At 41.5% G+C, this 17145-nt stretch overlaps 1 protein-coding gene across 1 annotated transcript; it reads left to right on the forward strand.

Annotated features, from left to right (window-relative positions):
* The first annotated feature begins 2158 nt into the window (after positions 1-2158).
* Positions 2159-11346, forward strand: LOC115321955. Its single transcript, XM_040209979.3, has 5 exons — positions 2159-2272; positions 2652-2809; positions 5224-5297; positions 8603-8680; positions 11213-11346. The coding sequence occupies exons 1-5, from the start codon at positions 2159-2161 to the stop codon at positions 11344-11346; spliced, it is 558 nt and encodes a 185-aa protein (XP_040065913.1).
* Positions 11347-17145: the final 5799 nt, after the last annotated feature.

The raw sequence follows: 17145 nt of genomic DNA on the forward strand, positions 1-17145 counted from the left end.
AACAATCTTTTTATTCTTACGTTGATAAGTTTTACCTTAGATCGGTAGAGGAAAACTTGATGCTATTTAAAACAAACATGAATTAACTTGCAAAACTGTTTGTTCCTTTAATCCGTATTTGTACTCATGCGACTAACCTATGGTTTACCAAAAATGTGCTTTCCTTGCAAAATACAAAAACAGGCACTTAGCGAAGGCCAAAGGTGTCGACACGACCAAATTTTGGGAGGATTTCAACTAGTACACTAAGTGCCTGAAGCTCTCAAAAATAAATCTTTCTGCCATGACTTAGCGACCATCCTGCGGGCTAAACCAAGAAAGTTCTGGAACTTAATATCACCAAAAACATGAAAATGTCAACCTGATCCCTGAGAGCGACTACCCTGATGTACTGAACGTCAATTTTTCTCAACTTTCAACGTAGAGTGCTTAGTCATGTCCCTATTCTCACCAAAGAGCTTTACGAGCAAATGCGCCCAATCAGTATAGAAACTGCCGGTATCGTAAACCTAATATACGAATTAAAACTCACATCGTCCACTGGTGCTGAAAATATCAATTCTAGAACTCTAAATAAAATAGCCGCATTATTTTTAGTAAAGTTTTGTCACTGGTTCATAGTCAATCCTCGCTTGAAAGCCGCGTTCCTTCAGAATGAAAAATTAGCAAGGTTGTTCCAGTTTTTAAACAGAGACTTCGCTCTATTCTCTCTATAGTTTACTCGCACATCATGATTCACTTAAAGTGGCACTGAAGTTAGTTTTGAAAAAAGGTCGTTTTTTATCTGATATTGTTTAAAATGTGTTAGTTCTTACATATGCCAAGTCCTATATTACGACACCACCTATCATCTCAGGGCAATAAACCAACATGTGGACTCTTTTTTCTAACCGACAACAATCTATGGAACCAATCAAAGCCCTACAATACCTGCATATTCCGAATGAATATATTATAACTTGTTTCGAAAAGAGTCTGATAGGTACGCATTAGGATAAGACTCCTCTTTTTCTCAGCGGGCGAAGCCATCGCGACGCTTGCAACTCGCTGAACAGCACCCTACGTCGACCACTTCCTTCGGAAGAAAATTCTTCCCAAAAAGGGCGTGTCGCGATCTTTAACATGCTTTTAACAAGCGATATTTAACATGCTTTTAACAAGAAAACAAGCTACGCACGGTTGTCATTTTGTGTTTGTTGGTATGCTTAGAGCGTCAAGATTGAGGTGTCATCACAAAAGGACGGTATCAGTATCGACTTCAGTGCCCCTTCTTAATCAAGTCTACTATCATTGCGCCGATTTCAAGAACGCTTTGCTATCACCGCTTGACAGAACATATTCTCGTCTTAAAACTAATGCACAATCAAATGTATTTCCGGGTCCAGAATTGCATTCAATCAGTCTCTACATAATCAAGCCCTCTACCACAGCAACAGCCTAGCATCCTCCATTGTAACCAATGCAGACCCAGAATTATTCGTATCAAGCTTAAGGATTCATTTTTATTTTTAATAGTATTTTGTTTTCATTGGGCATTAATAATGCGCTTGCCCTAGATGGAATAATTAGCCTGTGGTATTTCCGTTTCTTTTTTGTCTTGATTTATATGACATGCATTTATACCCCCTTATGTAATATCCCAACGGCGACCTTAATGTGAAAACAAATGAAACTAAATGAAATATTTAAGGGTTTTAAAGACATGATCCAGCAAGCGCGTTTATAATGATCATGTGCCCATCAAAAAACATTTATTAAATGCTGTAATATGTAATCATTAGTGTCACAATGTATTAAGGGGCGTATAATTATCACCGTTTATTCTAATGAACGTTTCCAGAGAGCGAAACTTGAGTCTTAAAAACGTGTATTGCTTATGTCTTTTTCCTAATGACTCAGGTATAATACCGCTTTCTTTTTTGATAGACGCAAACGGCAAACTAATGTCATTTCTGTGGTTCCTGCTATTTGTCTAAGGGCTGCTTACGTTACGATGACGCATACACCACAAGATAGAAAAATGAAAGTGGAATGTCAAGCACAAATTAGAGCGCATGCTCTCGGTCGAGATCAGTTATAAAACCTCGCTCAAGCGCTACTGCATTTACTTTGTGTAGGTATTGGCGTTCTAACACCTTCGCTAGTAATCACAGGAACTATGTCGAAGGGCGTCTTTACTTTTGCCACTCTCATGATTTTTCATGGCGGTTCAGCGAATTCGAATTACCCCGAGCTCAATCCAGAGCTTGAAATGTACCAGAATATAACTAGGGTATGTGGTGGTCAATATTTTAAGCAATTAACTATATTTTTGTAATGTATTTATTATATATTTTGTTTAATGTGTATTTAGCGCACTAGATTGCATCTTATATATTAGAAACTTCATGTGTATTACTTTCATGTCATTTCACTTCGAAATCACCTTTTTCAGAAAGACAAATATTTGGATGCTCAAACCTGGTTACACAAAGGTCATCTTAAAATTCAAGTTCAAAAAATGAGAAACCTGATGAGGATTCCGTTAGAAGTAACATGTAAACGTGTTCCATCTGAGCTCAAATGAAAATGGAATTTTAGCATGCCTATACCAAACTATGTCAGATGATTTTCCAAATATAGATTCAATTTTCTGCCATAAATACCTGCAGGTGTTCCCACTCACCGAGGCCTGGTACATGGCGTACAGGAACTACGAGGAAGACCCAGCATTCGGAACTTCTAAATGTGTAAGATTCTCCCAGGTGGGACCTGAAGAGGACGGTGGATATCCGACAATGGTTGAGTATGGCGACGGGACGCAGTCGGCGTGAGTGAAACCTCAGACGCATTTTGACCGGTGCAAACTGTTTGAAACTATTTATGATTTTATCAGCTTTAACCGATTGTTTACAGGATATATAGCGCTGAAGAAAACAGTGTATTACGTAACTCAGATAGTGTATATTTGGACCTAAGTTCAGGTTCAGCTAACTAAATAACGCACGCATTTATTTAAATAGAATATTGCACAGTTAATTTCTTCTAAAGAGTGTTTTTTGCTCTTATTAACGAGAAAATATTACACAAATGAAGAAGTGCTACAAACGTAAATTAATTCAAAAGAGTATTGAGACTTTTTTTCAGCAAATAAGGTCATTTCTTTATCTAGTAGTTTTGGCTATGCACCGGCAACGTTTAGGTAGTACATTACTTAAATACGTCGGGTAACAGGTAATGCATTGGTATAGCCATGTCTCATTCGCTTGTTGAATGAAGTAAAACTGGAAGGTAACAATCCAAGATATCCAACTCCCACTTGATCGGAAATCTAGTTACCCCAGGGCATACTTAAAAAAAAGAGATTATCTACATTTAGCACTAGTTATCTAATACGTAATAATACGTATAGCATGGTCTTGTACCAAATAATATTGTTAGAGTTAGAAACCTTAGATTTGAGGCGGTCTTTCATTTTCGAGGTAATCTTTGTAATATGTTATTTACTAAATGAAGATATATCACTCATATATATATATACAAGGATGGGCAGTATTTCAAATACGTCGTGTATTTTGTATTTGTATTTAATTACAAATTGGGTAATGTATTTGACGTGTGTATTTAAATACTAAAGCGTGGGTATCTCAAATACAATTGTAATTAAATACAATTTTGTGAGCGAAAAAACATCCCTCAAATTTATTGTCACGAATTGGCAGCCTTATTCTGCGCCCCAACAGGCGTCGTTTTAGCGACACATCGTTCGAAAAGCTACTGCTGCTGAAGTCGTACTGGTCGAAACTTCACAGATTAGCATGCACCAAAGTTGCGCTGTACTGAGAAGGTCTCCTCTTTAATGTTGCACTTGCCTCTATTACGTTAAATAAATGTTATTTCCAAAGTTACAATTCTTGTTTTTATGCATGTGGTTGTAAGATATAGTCTCCATCCTTTATTCGGCCATGGGGCTTTTTTCTTTTTCTTTTCCGGCTTTATTTTAAAGGCACTGTCTAGAGCAGGAAGAAAACTACGTTCTGCACCGAATGCAGTGTCTCTCAATCAAGCACAAGCGTTTAGTGACTTTGTGATTACAGTGCTAGTCCAGGGCAAGAATAGTGACGAAATCGACGTTCACAGGCAGACTGGCTAAAAAGTGCCTGTGACAAGTTGTGATGCTTTCCAGCCTGATTTCCATCCATATTTTTGCCTGGAACATTCTAAATGCGCGGGTCGTCCATATTTTCGTAACTGGTGCGAGTTGCAACAATAAAAAATTTTCTAGCTAGTGCTGCGCCTCGGTTCTTTGTTGGTCTATACCAAAATGTAATCAACAAAAAATGCTGCTTGAAGCTCTGTACTTTTTTCACCTATTACGTCCATGCTGATTACATTTTTTTGTTATTATATTTCTATTATGTTACGTGAGCCTCGCACACTAACTCCCGAGTGTGCGATGCAAAATTAAAATGAGATACCCAGAAACCCGCTGCAGGTGCCCTAAAGTCGCTGACGCAAATTTTGAGGAATGTATTTGGAAAAGTATTTGGAGGAGATCAAATACATTTGGTTGTATTTGTATCTTGTACTTAAATGCTTTTTTGGAAATGTAATTAGATTTGTACTTAAATACATTTTTGACAAAGTATTTTGTATTTGTATTTTGATACATATTTGCATGTATTTTGCCCATCCCTGTATATATATATATATATATATATATATATATATATATTCTTTTGCTGTAGCTATTTGGTTCTTACTAAAAACTTCAATGGCGTTGCGTCAAACTGCTTTTGTGTAAAAAAATTCACTGGGTCTCTTATGTCATCCCTAAAACGACTTGAAGGCGAAAGCCCAAGCGTCGATGCATTAAAGACAGACATGGTCTACGGATGTGTCGACGCGGTAACCCCCCCCCCCCCCCCCCCCTTCCCGCTGTGGTAATAGGGTACGGCGTCGACAACATCCGTAAATAATATGTTTGTCTTTAATGCATTCGGATGAGGGGTACCGTGACGGACTGCTGAACGAAAGGTCGCTGTTTCGACGCCAGCCGAGAGACTAGAGCGAAAAGGTTTTCCGGAAGAATAATACATTTCGGAGATGTCACCTAAGTTTTATCGTACCTTTCGTGTAGCCTACGTGTGTTCGCTCAAAGACTTTGACGATCGACTGAACGATTAGACATATACGGATTTTGCTTTAATAATAATACCATCATCAATCTGCCTTGGTCCACAGGAACGCGTTGATGACGCTTGAGTCATCTGAAGGATATACTGCCAAGAATAAGTTAAACTATTTCCCCGAGGGCCGTAAGTATAATTTCTTTACCTGTGGCGATATACAATGTCATTTATTAAAAGAAAAATGTAATACAATTTGCATTCTCCATAAAAAAAAATGTTCTGTTTTAGTGGGCATATTTTGTCTCCAGCCCATGTAATATATAATGTACAGGGCGTAATTGCTTTAAAATCACAAAGGCCTTTAAGAAAAACGTGTGAGAGTCACATGAAGGGAGAGTCAAGTGTTTGTTTATGGAATACGGCGGGTCTCAGTTAGAATGATAACGTGACGGTAGATAAATTATATATCTAAACAATTGTGTCTTTATTAAAAGCTGCGTGTCATATAGATTTATAGAATACTGTGGCCCAGATCAGTAAGGCATTGCAGTTGTGGTTACGTACCATTATTCAAAACGTTAAAGTCAGTCGTCACTAGAGGCTCAAGTAATTTACGCACTTTGAGAAATTACAGCGGTTCTTGATATGATTATTACCAGCCTCAGTGGCTCCAAGCCAAACGCCGGCCTACGGTTCCCCAGGTAGCAGATCTGAATCCCGGGGTTGAGATGCCTGCAATCTGACGGAGGCTTACTGCAGAGAAGGCGTCGTGTAACCGAGCCTTTGGTTGCACGTCAAAAGATCCCCAGGTGGTGGAAATTAGTCCTCAGACCTCCGCTGAGGCGCTCCAGATGCCCGCCGTTGGTTTGGCGCGCAAGCCTCCTCCCCCCACACGCCCCCCCCCCCACCCCCCCCCCAGCCCCCCAAATGTGAGTTTTGATATGCTCACTGATTAGAATTTTTCCCCTGTCGCCCCAAGCTTAACCTGGGCGCAGAAAATCGTCGGAGGTTCTGCGCACCATAGTGTGTGGGAATGTGATGTAGTGGTTTCAGCCATTTCGTCATCATAGCAGCACGCTCTATCTATCGTTAATTCCGACTGCGCCCTACGCGGGAATCCGATGGATCAAGTCAAGCCGCTCCAAAAGTGTGTCATAACGGCGCCGGCGTTTTGTGTGTTTGTTGTAACCGGCTGAGCCAGTGACTGTCAAAAAACAGAGCACCATGACGCCGCATTCCCTTTGCGCATTGGTTCAGCCGGGTATAACAAACGAGCGAAGAGGGAAGCGGAAAAAAACTGTACATTTTTTGGAGCTGCTTGATTGGCTCTAACGACTTGCAGCATTGGGTGCAGTCGAACTTAATAGCACATTTTATAATATTGCCCGCATAGTATATGCGTTCGCAATAAGAATAACATCGCAGCCATTAGTCTTGCTTAGAGTCCAAAGATCGCTTCACATTGGCGCATGTTGACGACGCTGTTTTTGTGTGTGCGCAAACATTTTCCGCACGTTATTTTGACACCTTCTAGCTATTGTGAAACGAAGTGTATTACATTCAAACTTAGCTGCACATTGAATACAAAATTAAGTTACTGTTAAGTTACCCAAGACACCTTTACCACTTATCCTTGTCTACGACACTACAGGCGCGTTTTCGGCTTTCAGTTTAGGAATAGACGAAACCGCGAAAACTGTAGAATATTGCAAAGATGGCGCGGTTTTGACAAAACAGTTCAATTAGATTTTGCCTTATAAATATTATCTTCAAAGCTGTCGTACTAATATAACTCATAAAATATTTTAAAGAAAGATCCAGCACACATCAATAGAAACTGTGAATTTCCAGTACGCCTACATTTCTCGAGCTCTTGAGAACTAAGATGAAACATAATTTATACTCAAGCTCCAAAGTGCTATAATGCATGAAGTGCAGTACTGAAAGACCGATCGTGAACATTTAATCGTAAAATATTAAAACAGTCGTTTCTGAGACTTTATAACTCATTGTTTTCATCGAATGCATTATGCATTCCGTCAAATGCATTGAACGTGCAAATGGCACTTGAAGGGTATTATGGGATGAGGCTTGCTTTTGTTGGTCGCACACTAACAGGATACCAAAAGAGGGAGGAGAGGGAGGAAGGTGAGTGGGAAGGGAGAGGAGAGGGATAGAGATAGAGGAAAAGAAAGAAGGTGAAGAGGGAGGAGAAAGCGATGGGTAGGGAGGGAGAAAAAAGAAAACGAGAGGTTATGAAGAATAAAGGAAAGAAGGATAGCGAAGCGAAAAGAGAAGGGGAATGGCGGAGGGTTGGGAGAGAAGTGCAAGCGGTATCACGTGTCGTGAGTTGCATATGTCTCTTGACATCAATTTACCCGCTAAAATTTAGAGCGGAACCTCTATTGATGAATAGAGCACGTGACTTTAAATACCTTGTCAGATTTAACGGGCAAACTAAATTGATGTATAGGGTGCGTGAAGTCTATTTGAATAAACTAAATATGAAAAGAGGCCCAATTTACATTTGCTGTTTCATATATTTGTGCGCCATTCAGTGTACTAAAAATTTGAAGAGGCTAGTCAGCCTTGTTAAAAGTGAATGAGTCGTAGCTTGTTGCGTTTGCATTATTACAAGAAACACATGAAAATGAAAGAAGGAATGTGCCAACCATCGGTTAAAACAACTAGGTTGGAAGTATGACTGAGGCTGTGAACGTTAAAGATTGCTAACGCGAGATTAAACACATATCACGCAGGATTTTCAAACCTATATATTGCTTCAATCCATAAAGGCTAATAGAATTGAGTGAAGCATTCGCCTGACATGTGATTCAACCAGAACTTAATAAAGATCATTGTAGATCCCATTTTAGACGAGGTACATTAAAATCTCCAAGACTATAATATTGCGGTAGTTATCAAGATCGAATTAACCACAACACAGGCATTTTTGTTCAAAGAGCTGGTGAAACTAAGGTTTGATGAAACACTAAGCATGCCAATGAGCAAGCTGAAGTTATCACAAGGTATTTCTACCCACAGATAATCAGTCCAAAATTCAAGGTCAAATCAGTCGACAGCAAGCAGCATTTCTTCGTTAAGAGCAATAATTGCACCCTCTTCCAAGTTCATGGACATGCTTTTATCATGTCTGTCGCCACGTAACAGTGTCTTCGTTGCGAAAATAGTCAAATGGTGCAAAAAGGGCAGCTCACACATACTTCGCATAATAATATTGTGTCATAATCACAAACTACAATATTTTTAAAACACGGTTTTGGACATGTACCTAGCCTACCAAAGTATCTATAAAAGCAATAATGTACAGAAAAAAGTTAAGTTCAGCGTTGAACATGGAGTGTATTCATCAACTTTTAAGATTCCAAACAACTGCCTGTAGAACAGACCCATGTTCCACTCGTCATCAACATTACTATTTTTTTAATATAGTAGAGTACACAGTGTCCTCCGCACTTTCTACATTTCAGAAGAAGAATCACTGACTCTATACTTGGCTTATATGGATGTTGGAAAGTGCTCCGTCTTCCGGAACGTCTACGTCAAGGGTATGACTACCTTTTTAACATATAAATTTGGATTGGGGATATTCGACAATTAGTGTTCTAGTTCTATACGACGAGTTTCACAACTAATAAGATCAAGCGGGCAGACCAGCTGGAAGGGTATATTATGTTAAATAGTTCAATACCACAAAGGAAATAAAAAAAATATATATATTTTTATTTCCACCATTTACAGGCCCGTACTAAATATATTATTAATTACTCTTATTTGCGGGAGAAACGTGCGTAACCATTTTAAGTCAAGTATTCATTTTTAAGGATATGCTACATGATTGTTTCGTTTTCATTATTGCACGTCTAGTCAACGCTTCCGTGAAATTTATTAGAACCCATTTTTTTTACGGGATTCGTAAAATTTTTTTATAGTTTTAACCATAGCAGTTTTGGTTTAGTCTTCATTTGTGTACGAGATTTTTTCTGTCGTGAAATTGTAGCCACCCAAGTAGCATGTCATAGAAAAGCCTAACTTGGCAAAATTGTGAGAAACGCCAGGGCCTAACCTAAGCTTAGTTAGGCTTCGCAACATGTCGCTTGTCAGTTTCCAAAGTACTTTGCCTGACTATAGCTCTTATTGGGCGATCTTAAGCCATCCCAAAGTTCGGCTTTTCTCGTGTACAGCACAGCAGTGCTAAAGTAAGTTTCGTACTTGAACCATACCTGCCAAAGTAAATCCTAATTAAGTAAGGATTTGGAACATGCCAAAGTTTGGCTTTTAACTGGTCAGCGACTAGAGTTCCAGATATTTTCTAAAATGATAAAGAAAGACCAAAGGCTTGCCGAAGTTTGACTTTTGTCTGATTTTCCACAGGTGAGGTAATTAACGCACTCCATGACAAAAAAAAAAGAAGTTCGAAGCGCGATTGTAAGATATCGTCACCGTAGTTGATATCGCTAAAGCCCCCCCCCCCCCCCACTCCAATAAAAAAAAATATAGAGAAAGTAAAAATAATTTTCTGCCACTTTAAGGGTTTAATCTAGGGTCTGCTGTAGGTGAAGTGACCGCGGCATCAGAGAGCCACAACCGCATGTTGTTTTTCTGAATTTTTTATACGCCAGGCTTTAACACTCATCAATCACACTGCAAGGCACATACACAGCTACGCTTGCTTCTGCGACGCCTCGGTCTCACGCAGCAATCGTTCGATGGCAGCAATTGCTGTAACGTTGAAGCAATCTCGCTTCGAGACGGTTACAGAATGTGTAACTCTCCGACTGGACATTGGCGGGTGTACCTACGCGCGAGCTAAAAACTCCTGCTTATTCTGCGTTTGCGAATTCGGTGTTGACTTGCCCAGCCGCGAAAGAACTTCTGTCAACCTTTAGGGTAGAGCAATTAGAGACACCCAAATAAAATATAAAGTGGTGGAAAGAATTAATCTCGATTTGAATTTAGTCAAGTCGCAACCACCCCCGCCCTACCACTAACTCCTGGGTACTTTATATCCGAACACAAATAAGCCAGTGCCAACGGGGCCCGCCCTGATTACTTTACTTTGGCATCACAGAAATATCGATTGGACAGTAAATAAATTCGCTACCCCATCTCTCTTGTTTCTAGCCCAGCAAGACAGAAACATGTTTTATTTTTGAAACATCGGGGCCGAAGATAAACTTCAATCTCGACAAAAGTGATGTTTTGTGGGAGCCGTATCTAGGTCGGCTCAATGGGCCAACATGATGTAACAGAGGTTTTGGGTGTGGAAGGGAAGGGAGGCGCTATGCACTCACGTTGTTTTCTTTGCACTTTGTTTCAACCCAGTCGCTTGTCTAAGTGGAAGTGTATATTTGGCAATCAGTGGGGAGATGCCAGACGCTTATCGGACTACCAGAAAATAAACTACCAGAAGATATGGGACCAAAGACGCCAAATTTCCACCGAAATTCAAGACACTTAGCCTAACTCTGGCATTCGTTAGCCATTTTAGACCCGGATATGCGAGATGACAGCCAAACTCTCAGAGAAGCCTAATGTATGCACTTATTTGGCGATCTGGCATCAAAAATGCCAAGTGACAGTCAAGCTAAGAGGCAGTAAGCCTAACTATGACACTTGTTTGGGGACTTTGACCCAAAGGTGCCAGATAACAACAAAACAACAAAGCAGTGAAGCCCAACTTTGGCACTTTTTCGGCGAATTACAGCTAAGATATACAGAGTCTTAACAAAGAATGTTAGATTTGGCTCTACGTAGTTCCATTTCTCCTGGCTTCCCAAGGTATAAACTCGCCCAAAAAACCCGAACTTTGGCCGAGAGCTGTTTGCTACCTGCACATGCGCTTGTTTGTCTCGAAACGAAAACTGCTAGCAGACACTCGCCCAAAATCTCATTTTTAACAGTGCCTATATAATGATTGTTTGTTTCAACCTGAACTTCTTAGCAATTGAACGGGACTATAAAGGTCACATGAAGGTAGAGCAAGATAAACTATAAAAGAGAAAAAATGCAAACATAGAACACAGAGCTTTTAATCACATTCACGGACATTGTCTAACACAAATCTTAAAACGATGCAGAGGATGCCTGCTGCGTCAGCGTTCCGAAGAGCCTACTTGGACAAAGTACCATCTACTGCGATTTCGCTTACGACCTTCTGTGTGGTACCAAGAAATATAATATCTCTGACGCCAGTTGTCAAAATGAAGATTGAGCAAAATATTGGAACATGTAAAATACTTACGAGTTCTTTAAAAGTCCAATTCACTGAACTTTTTGATGTCCTTTTGATGATCATGTGTTTTTCTCCTCTTTCTTTTTTTTGCTAAGTGTTGTCACCAGGTGCTCGTCTTATTTGTCCTAGCTCCTAAACTTTCTCCGTCAGAAATAAAGAATTCAATCAAAGTATCATTTCATTATGGAACGACATTTCGCCGTAATCTGTAGAATTGTGTTTTATTTATTGTGTTCCCCAGAAAAGGCTTTGCGTTAGTGCTCAAACACGTCAGAATAAATATGACAGTTATGTCTTCCTAAGCGTCATTAGATACACTGAGCAGCGTTGTGGAGAATGTTATGAAGACAATAATAGAGTAGCACTAAAGAATAAATTTACTCTTGTCAATGAGCGTTTTGACTGTGTAGGCTTAAGCCCTCTAACGCAACGCTAAGCCGTCATACTTCGAGGGTAGCTGAAGGTTAAGTTTTCTTCACTCGCACAGTCGTTGGAGTCAATTTAGAAATTACGAATATCTAAACAATAATAAATTTTGATGCTGCTTCACGAACATTTTTGTGTTACCCATTCATTAGAAAAAAACTTGTCGGCCAGAGTTCCCTAAACTTACGTCTCTGTGATAATCCAATTAAACAAAAGTACCACTGTAAACAAAGCAGCTCTAACCAGGAGCCGCTGGCGTCCTGAAGCTACAAGGAAACACTAAAATAATATATTGTGTTTTATAAATACAGACCTTCCACAATGCACGCGAAGAATTTGTTTTTCTTGTGCACGTCCTGTGGCAGTCCCAGACTCTTTCGTTTCTTACTCTATATTCATAGCACCGAACATATAGGATCACCAAATAAACCACGGAGTGATTTGTTTAGCTCCGAAACTGTACCTTTCCCCTATTATTTCCAGACGTGGAAAGGTATATTTCTCACGTTACGGGATGTCAGCAAGGAGCTAACAAAATAAGGTTGCGAATGATCTGAACTCAACATAAGGATGTATGAACTTTAATTCGAAATACCAAAATTCTCGACACGATCTTGAAGTCACGCAGTTACCAAGCAGCACCAAAACGTGACCTCCAATCGGCCAAAGGTTAGTCAGTGTCTGAACAGCTTGGCCCCTTGTAAGTTCGTGGCCACCGGAGACATAAACAAGGCCGGCAAGAGTCCGGCCACAAACTATCTGTTTTTAGCTTGGCCGTCGGAGACATAAACACGGTCGGCAAGTGTTTGGCCAGCAGTGCTGATTTTCAGCTTGGCCGCCGAAGACATAAACACGGACGGCAAGTGCCTGAGCTGAAGTGTTGATATTCAGTTTCGCCGCAGGGACACCCGTAATCTAAATTTTCGTCGCCTTGACGAAACTTTGGCATGACGACGGGCAGCGAGAGAAGCATCATAAGCGAGTGGTTGGCAGGATTGTAGTGCGTGCATCGCGCGGGTACTGTTAGCGCAAGCAAACGATAACCGTTTTATTCACTTTTTTTTCTTTAGATTTCAAAAGCTATTGTCTTAGCTAGCACTGTCGTGTGATATGTTCATTTGGAACATTGCCATAAGTGGGAAAAATATTGTGCCCGTCATTGTTTTTTCAAAATAAAATACAAAAACAGCACCGATGTCAACTTCGCGCTAACAATCTCTATCGCTGTGCGGCACTCTTAGCGCGAATACCACACCCGCGATTTTTCGCTTAGTGCTTCTCATATTTACTTCCCAACTGCAATCTAAGAAAAAATAGTTGTAGTTGGGTGCATCGAACGCACGTGCTCCCTTTTCCTGCAAGACGGACCCTCTGTTACCCGGACAGTGTACTTATACACCGACCATAAGCACCCTCCTCCACCTCAAAAACCTCTAGGTGTATCAATGGACTCAGCTTAGTAAACCGCCACGCTAGCCACGCACCCCGATTAGCTTGCGCTTGGATGGGATAAGATTGGATCTTTCGGGATTTGTGTTTTGGAGGATCCTAAACATGACATCTTTCATATATTGATTATACTTAAGCTAGTCTCAATAATGTATTAAATAGGTGCTAGAATAATTATTTCCTGTGCCAACGTGAGCTAGTAGCTTCGGTTAAAAACGCAACGGAAACGTCCAAAATCAAACCACACGTAAAAGAAAAAGAAAATTGACATGGCGACCTAGATGTGCAGAACGCTGGTTTTGTTAGCAACGTGGTTGTTGGCGGGTGGCGGGCAGCACCGTGACGCTATTGACGCTATTGACGCTATCGTGGTGATTGACGCCAGTGATGTTCGGTGTACTAAAATGAGCAAAATGCTCTCATTCAAGTCGCAACGCTGAACTGCCGACGCTCGTAGTCTGCCAACAGGCGCCGAAAAAGTTGCGAGGATGCACGGGCTGTTGCTGACAGGCGCTGCTGCGTAGGGCACGCCTGGCAAGAGAACGTTTTCCAGTTCGCACGGCAAAGCATTATGAACGATAAAGCAGCGTCCTGCATCAAGAGCAAGCCAACGCTGCTCGAGAGTCCCACGTAAAAATTTTAGCGGAGCGAACGCGGTCAATCAATCTAGCCGCGGTCAACGTAGTCGCGCTTTATTCTTCATTTTATAATATAATGTAGGTTATACGGCGTAAAAATATATAGGATCTTCAAGCTTCCCGTTTTGGGGGCCATTTTCGGGCTCCGGAGTTCCTTTGGAAATATGGAGCTCTCCTGCTACTGGTATTGACAACAGAGTAGACGCTATGCTTGTTTTAGGCCAGTCGTGTCTCCGGGTGGGATCACGTGACTACAGTCTCCAAGGTAGAGAAAAGGTAGAGCACGGCATCTGCCTGAAGGCGAAGGCCGCGAAAATTATTGGAGAATACTGACTTCCTTGCTCTCCCGGCATTTCGGGGAAACATGTTTCATAGGCAACGTTTCGTGAATACACGTTTCATCGACACGTTTAGACGATACTAACATATCACGGGCACTCATTACGCGAATTGCACGCCGAAGGGACATTTTTTCGCGGGTGTGTCGATCACCGGCCGGCAGTCCCGTCTACGCAGCTTCGCAGCGACATTCTGCGACGGCTTTTTTCAAAGACGTTAACCCGCGTGTCCCACCCTACAAGAAATTTGCGCAAGATTCTAAGATGACATGTTACCAAGAAAAACAAAAACTGCAACCATGACTGTTTGTAGAACAATCTGTCGATGAAACATCCTTCGATGAACTGATTGCCACCACCAATGAGAGGCGTCTGCAGGTAGATTTTCGTGGAAATTATTTTTCCAGTTGGTGGGGAGAATAGACAATATACCCAAGAATTTCCCCTGTTCTTGTTTTCTGTGCAATCTTCTCGGCGGTATGAAAGCTTATTAGTACCTTCTTTTCACATTTCACAGATCGCTTGAACGTTTGTACTTCTGTACAAAACAATGCTGTGCGTAAAAACTTCTAGGAGATTTTAAAACAATATTTAGTGTGTGTCGTCCCGCCCGTTTACAAACACCTGCACGAGTGACTTTATTTACGGGTTTCCTTCATGTTTTACGTAGGTTACTTCAGTTCGGGACATCCTTAATAGGTTTGGGATATTCAACCTTCCAGATGGTGCCCATTTAGGGCTAACGAATAATTCACCTGGGTGCCAGAGGCTAGCTTGAGAGCGATTAATTTCAACGAGCATTGGTCAGCGAAGGGAATGCCGCGGCTATGCTACTGCTAGAGCAAGTGAGCCAACCCTGCCTTTCGTCGCTTGATCGCGTCTGTTCATTTGCTTGTGCTTCATATATTCAGTTGCATTTTTCAGAAAGGACTGATGGTGGCGAGTCATCCTTGACGTTACGACGACTTGGTTGAGGTTGCGGAAAACCTTGTGGTTATTGTGAGCCCAGCTCTTCCGAACAACGCGATGTTACAGAAACAAGTGAAGTTGTGTAGAGCCTTGGACGTCATCAACTTCTGGGGAAGAAAATTTGAGTCGTCGTTAGAGTTTGATTACAAACAATGCTCGAGAAAGAGCGGTATGCGTGTGTGCGTGCGGGCATGTCTTTTTCAAATGACAACCCGCATGCGGATATTTTCGCATCGGTAAACGAGGCCTTGGGTAAGTGATTTTTAAGTACGGCTAATTATTGCAGCAATTGCGTTCATTTTTGTTTTGCTTAAACTTTATTCAATAAAGAGAAGCGGCCGTTCATTCCAACGTTACCTTTAACTTCTTGATGTGCTAGGGGCGCCAATAATGTCATTTTTACAGTAATAGCTTGTTTTACCCTGTACCATGTTCATCTTGCAGCAAGCTGCACCACTTGTGTTACAATCATGAAAAATATCAACACTATCAGTTTTGAGACTTTGGGAATAAGAAAAATGTTTAATGAAGGAAAATAAAGTAAATATTGGAGGAATGGCTGAGTGAAGGCTGATGGCTCGTCATGGCTGGCAGGCGTTCTTCTAATTCTTCGTCGTTTCGTGTCTCTGAGGCCATATGAGGCACGTTCGGCGCTGTGGGCAGGCACGCTGCTCACATCCGACCTCCTTTTCTTTTTTCTTCTTTTATTTTTTGAGGGTTAACAAAGTCCTTTTTGTCAATAATTTTAACGCTGGGACTGGGCTTGGCATGGTAGGACGGAGTTTGGCACTTGGAGAGGAGTCCGAGAGGACGAAAATCTTTTGGGTACTGAGTCCGAGAGAGCGGCCGGGGTCCGGCCGGGTCTCTTATGAGCCAGTCTCGGGCTCCGCTGTTGCAGCAAAATCGTTACGGGGAAAAATCGTAGTCCTGTAGTTGTTTCGGAAGTGTCCGATGTCGCTGTGGTCTCTGGTATGTTGAGTGGGCTGTTGAGTGAGGTTCGGTCAAAAGCACGACGGGGCGTTCAGCGGCGGACTCAGCAGGATCTTGAGTGGATATCTGGTCTTCAGATGTAAGATCGGACAGTATTGGATCAAAATACGGTGGCCAGTATTTTTTTATCTGGCTTACATGAGCGACTGGAACGTCTGGTGTGGACGTTGTGGAGTTTGTTACGCGTCTAACATCGTACGTGACTGGGGTTCTTTGGCGTGTAACTTGGTATAGACCCTTGAACTTCGGGGCTAGCTTTTCGGATCCTTGTAAAATAGGTTGTTGTCGTCTTATCCATACAAAATCTCCAATGTTGAAGGATGCATTTCTGTGTGATCTTTCATATATTGTTTTCCGAGCTTCTTGAGCTTGTTCGGAATTACACACTGCTTCACTTCGCAGATTCGGAAGTGTATGGAGCCTATCGGTGATGTCAGAGCCTTGGCGCGGGCGGATTTTCCGCCGTGGAAGTTTTGGAATAAACCGAAACAAAAGCTCAAAAGGAGAAAATCCGGTGCTTCCGTGGCGCGTGGTGTTTACTGCGAACGCAGCTTCTTCTATTTTTGTTATCCAAAGTGACTGGTCACCATTGCACAGTTTCCTAAATACTGTCACAAGAGTTCCATTGGCTCGTTCAACAAGTCCGTTGCTCGCTGCACGATATGCTATTGAAAAATGCATGTTCACACCATGCATATGCATAAAATTCTTGAATTGGTGCGACTCAAATGAATTAGCATGATCGGAGAGGCAGTCGTCAGGAGCTCCAAATCGGTGGAAGAGTGAGTGCAGATGTCTCAGTGCATCTCTTGTTGATGTCGTAGGCACAGCGGCTGGGACAATGTATCCAGTCGTGAAATCGATGACGTTGAGGATGTGTTTTTCTTGGGTTCCGGACAGTGTAATGTGGTCGATTGCTATGGTGCTGAAGGGAACGTCTCTTGTGGGCATAAAGCACGTAGGGCCTA

The sequence above is a fragment of the Ixodes scapularis genome, unplaced genomic scaffold (genome assembly GCF_016920785.2).
Source record: "Ixodes scapularis isolate PalLabHiFi unplaced genomic scaffold, ASM1692078v2 ptg001152l_1__unscaffolded, whole genome shotgun sequence".
Taxonomy (NCBI): Eukaryota; Metazoa; Arthropoda; class Arachnida; order Ixodida; family Ixodidae; genus Ixodes; species Ixodes scapularis.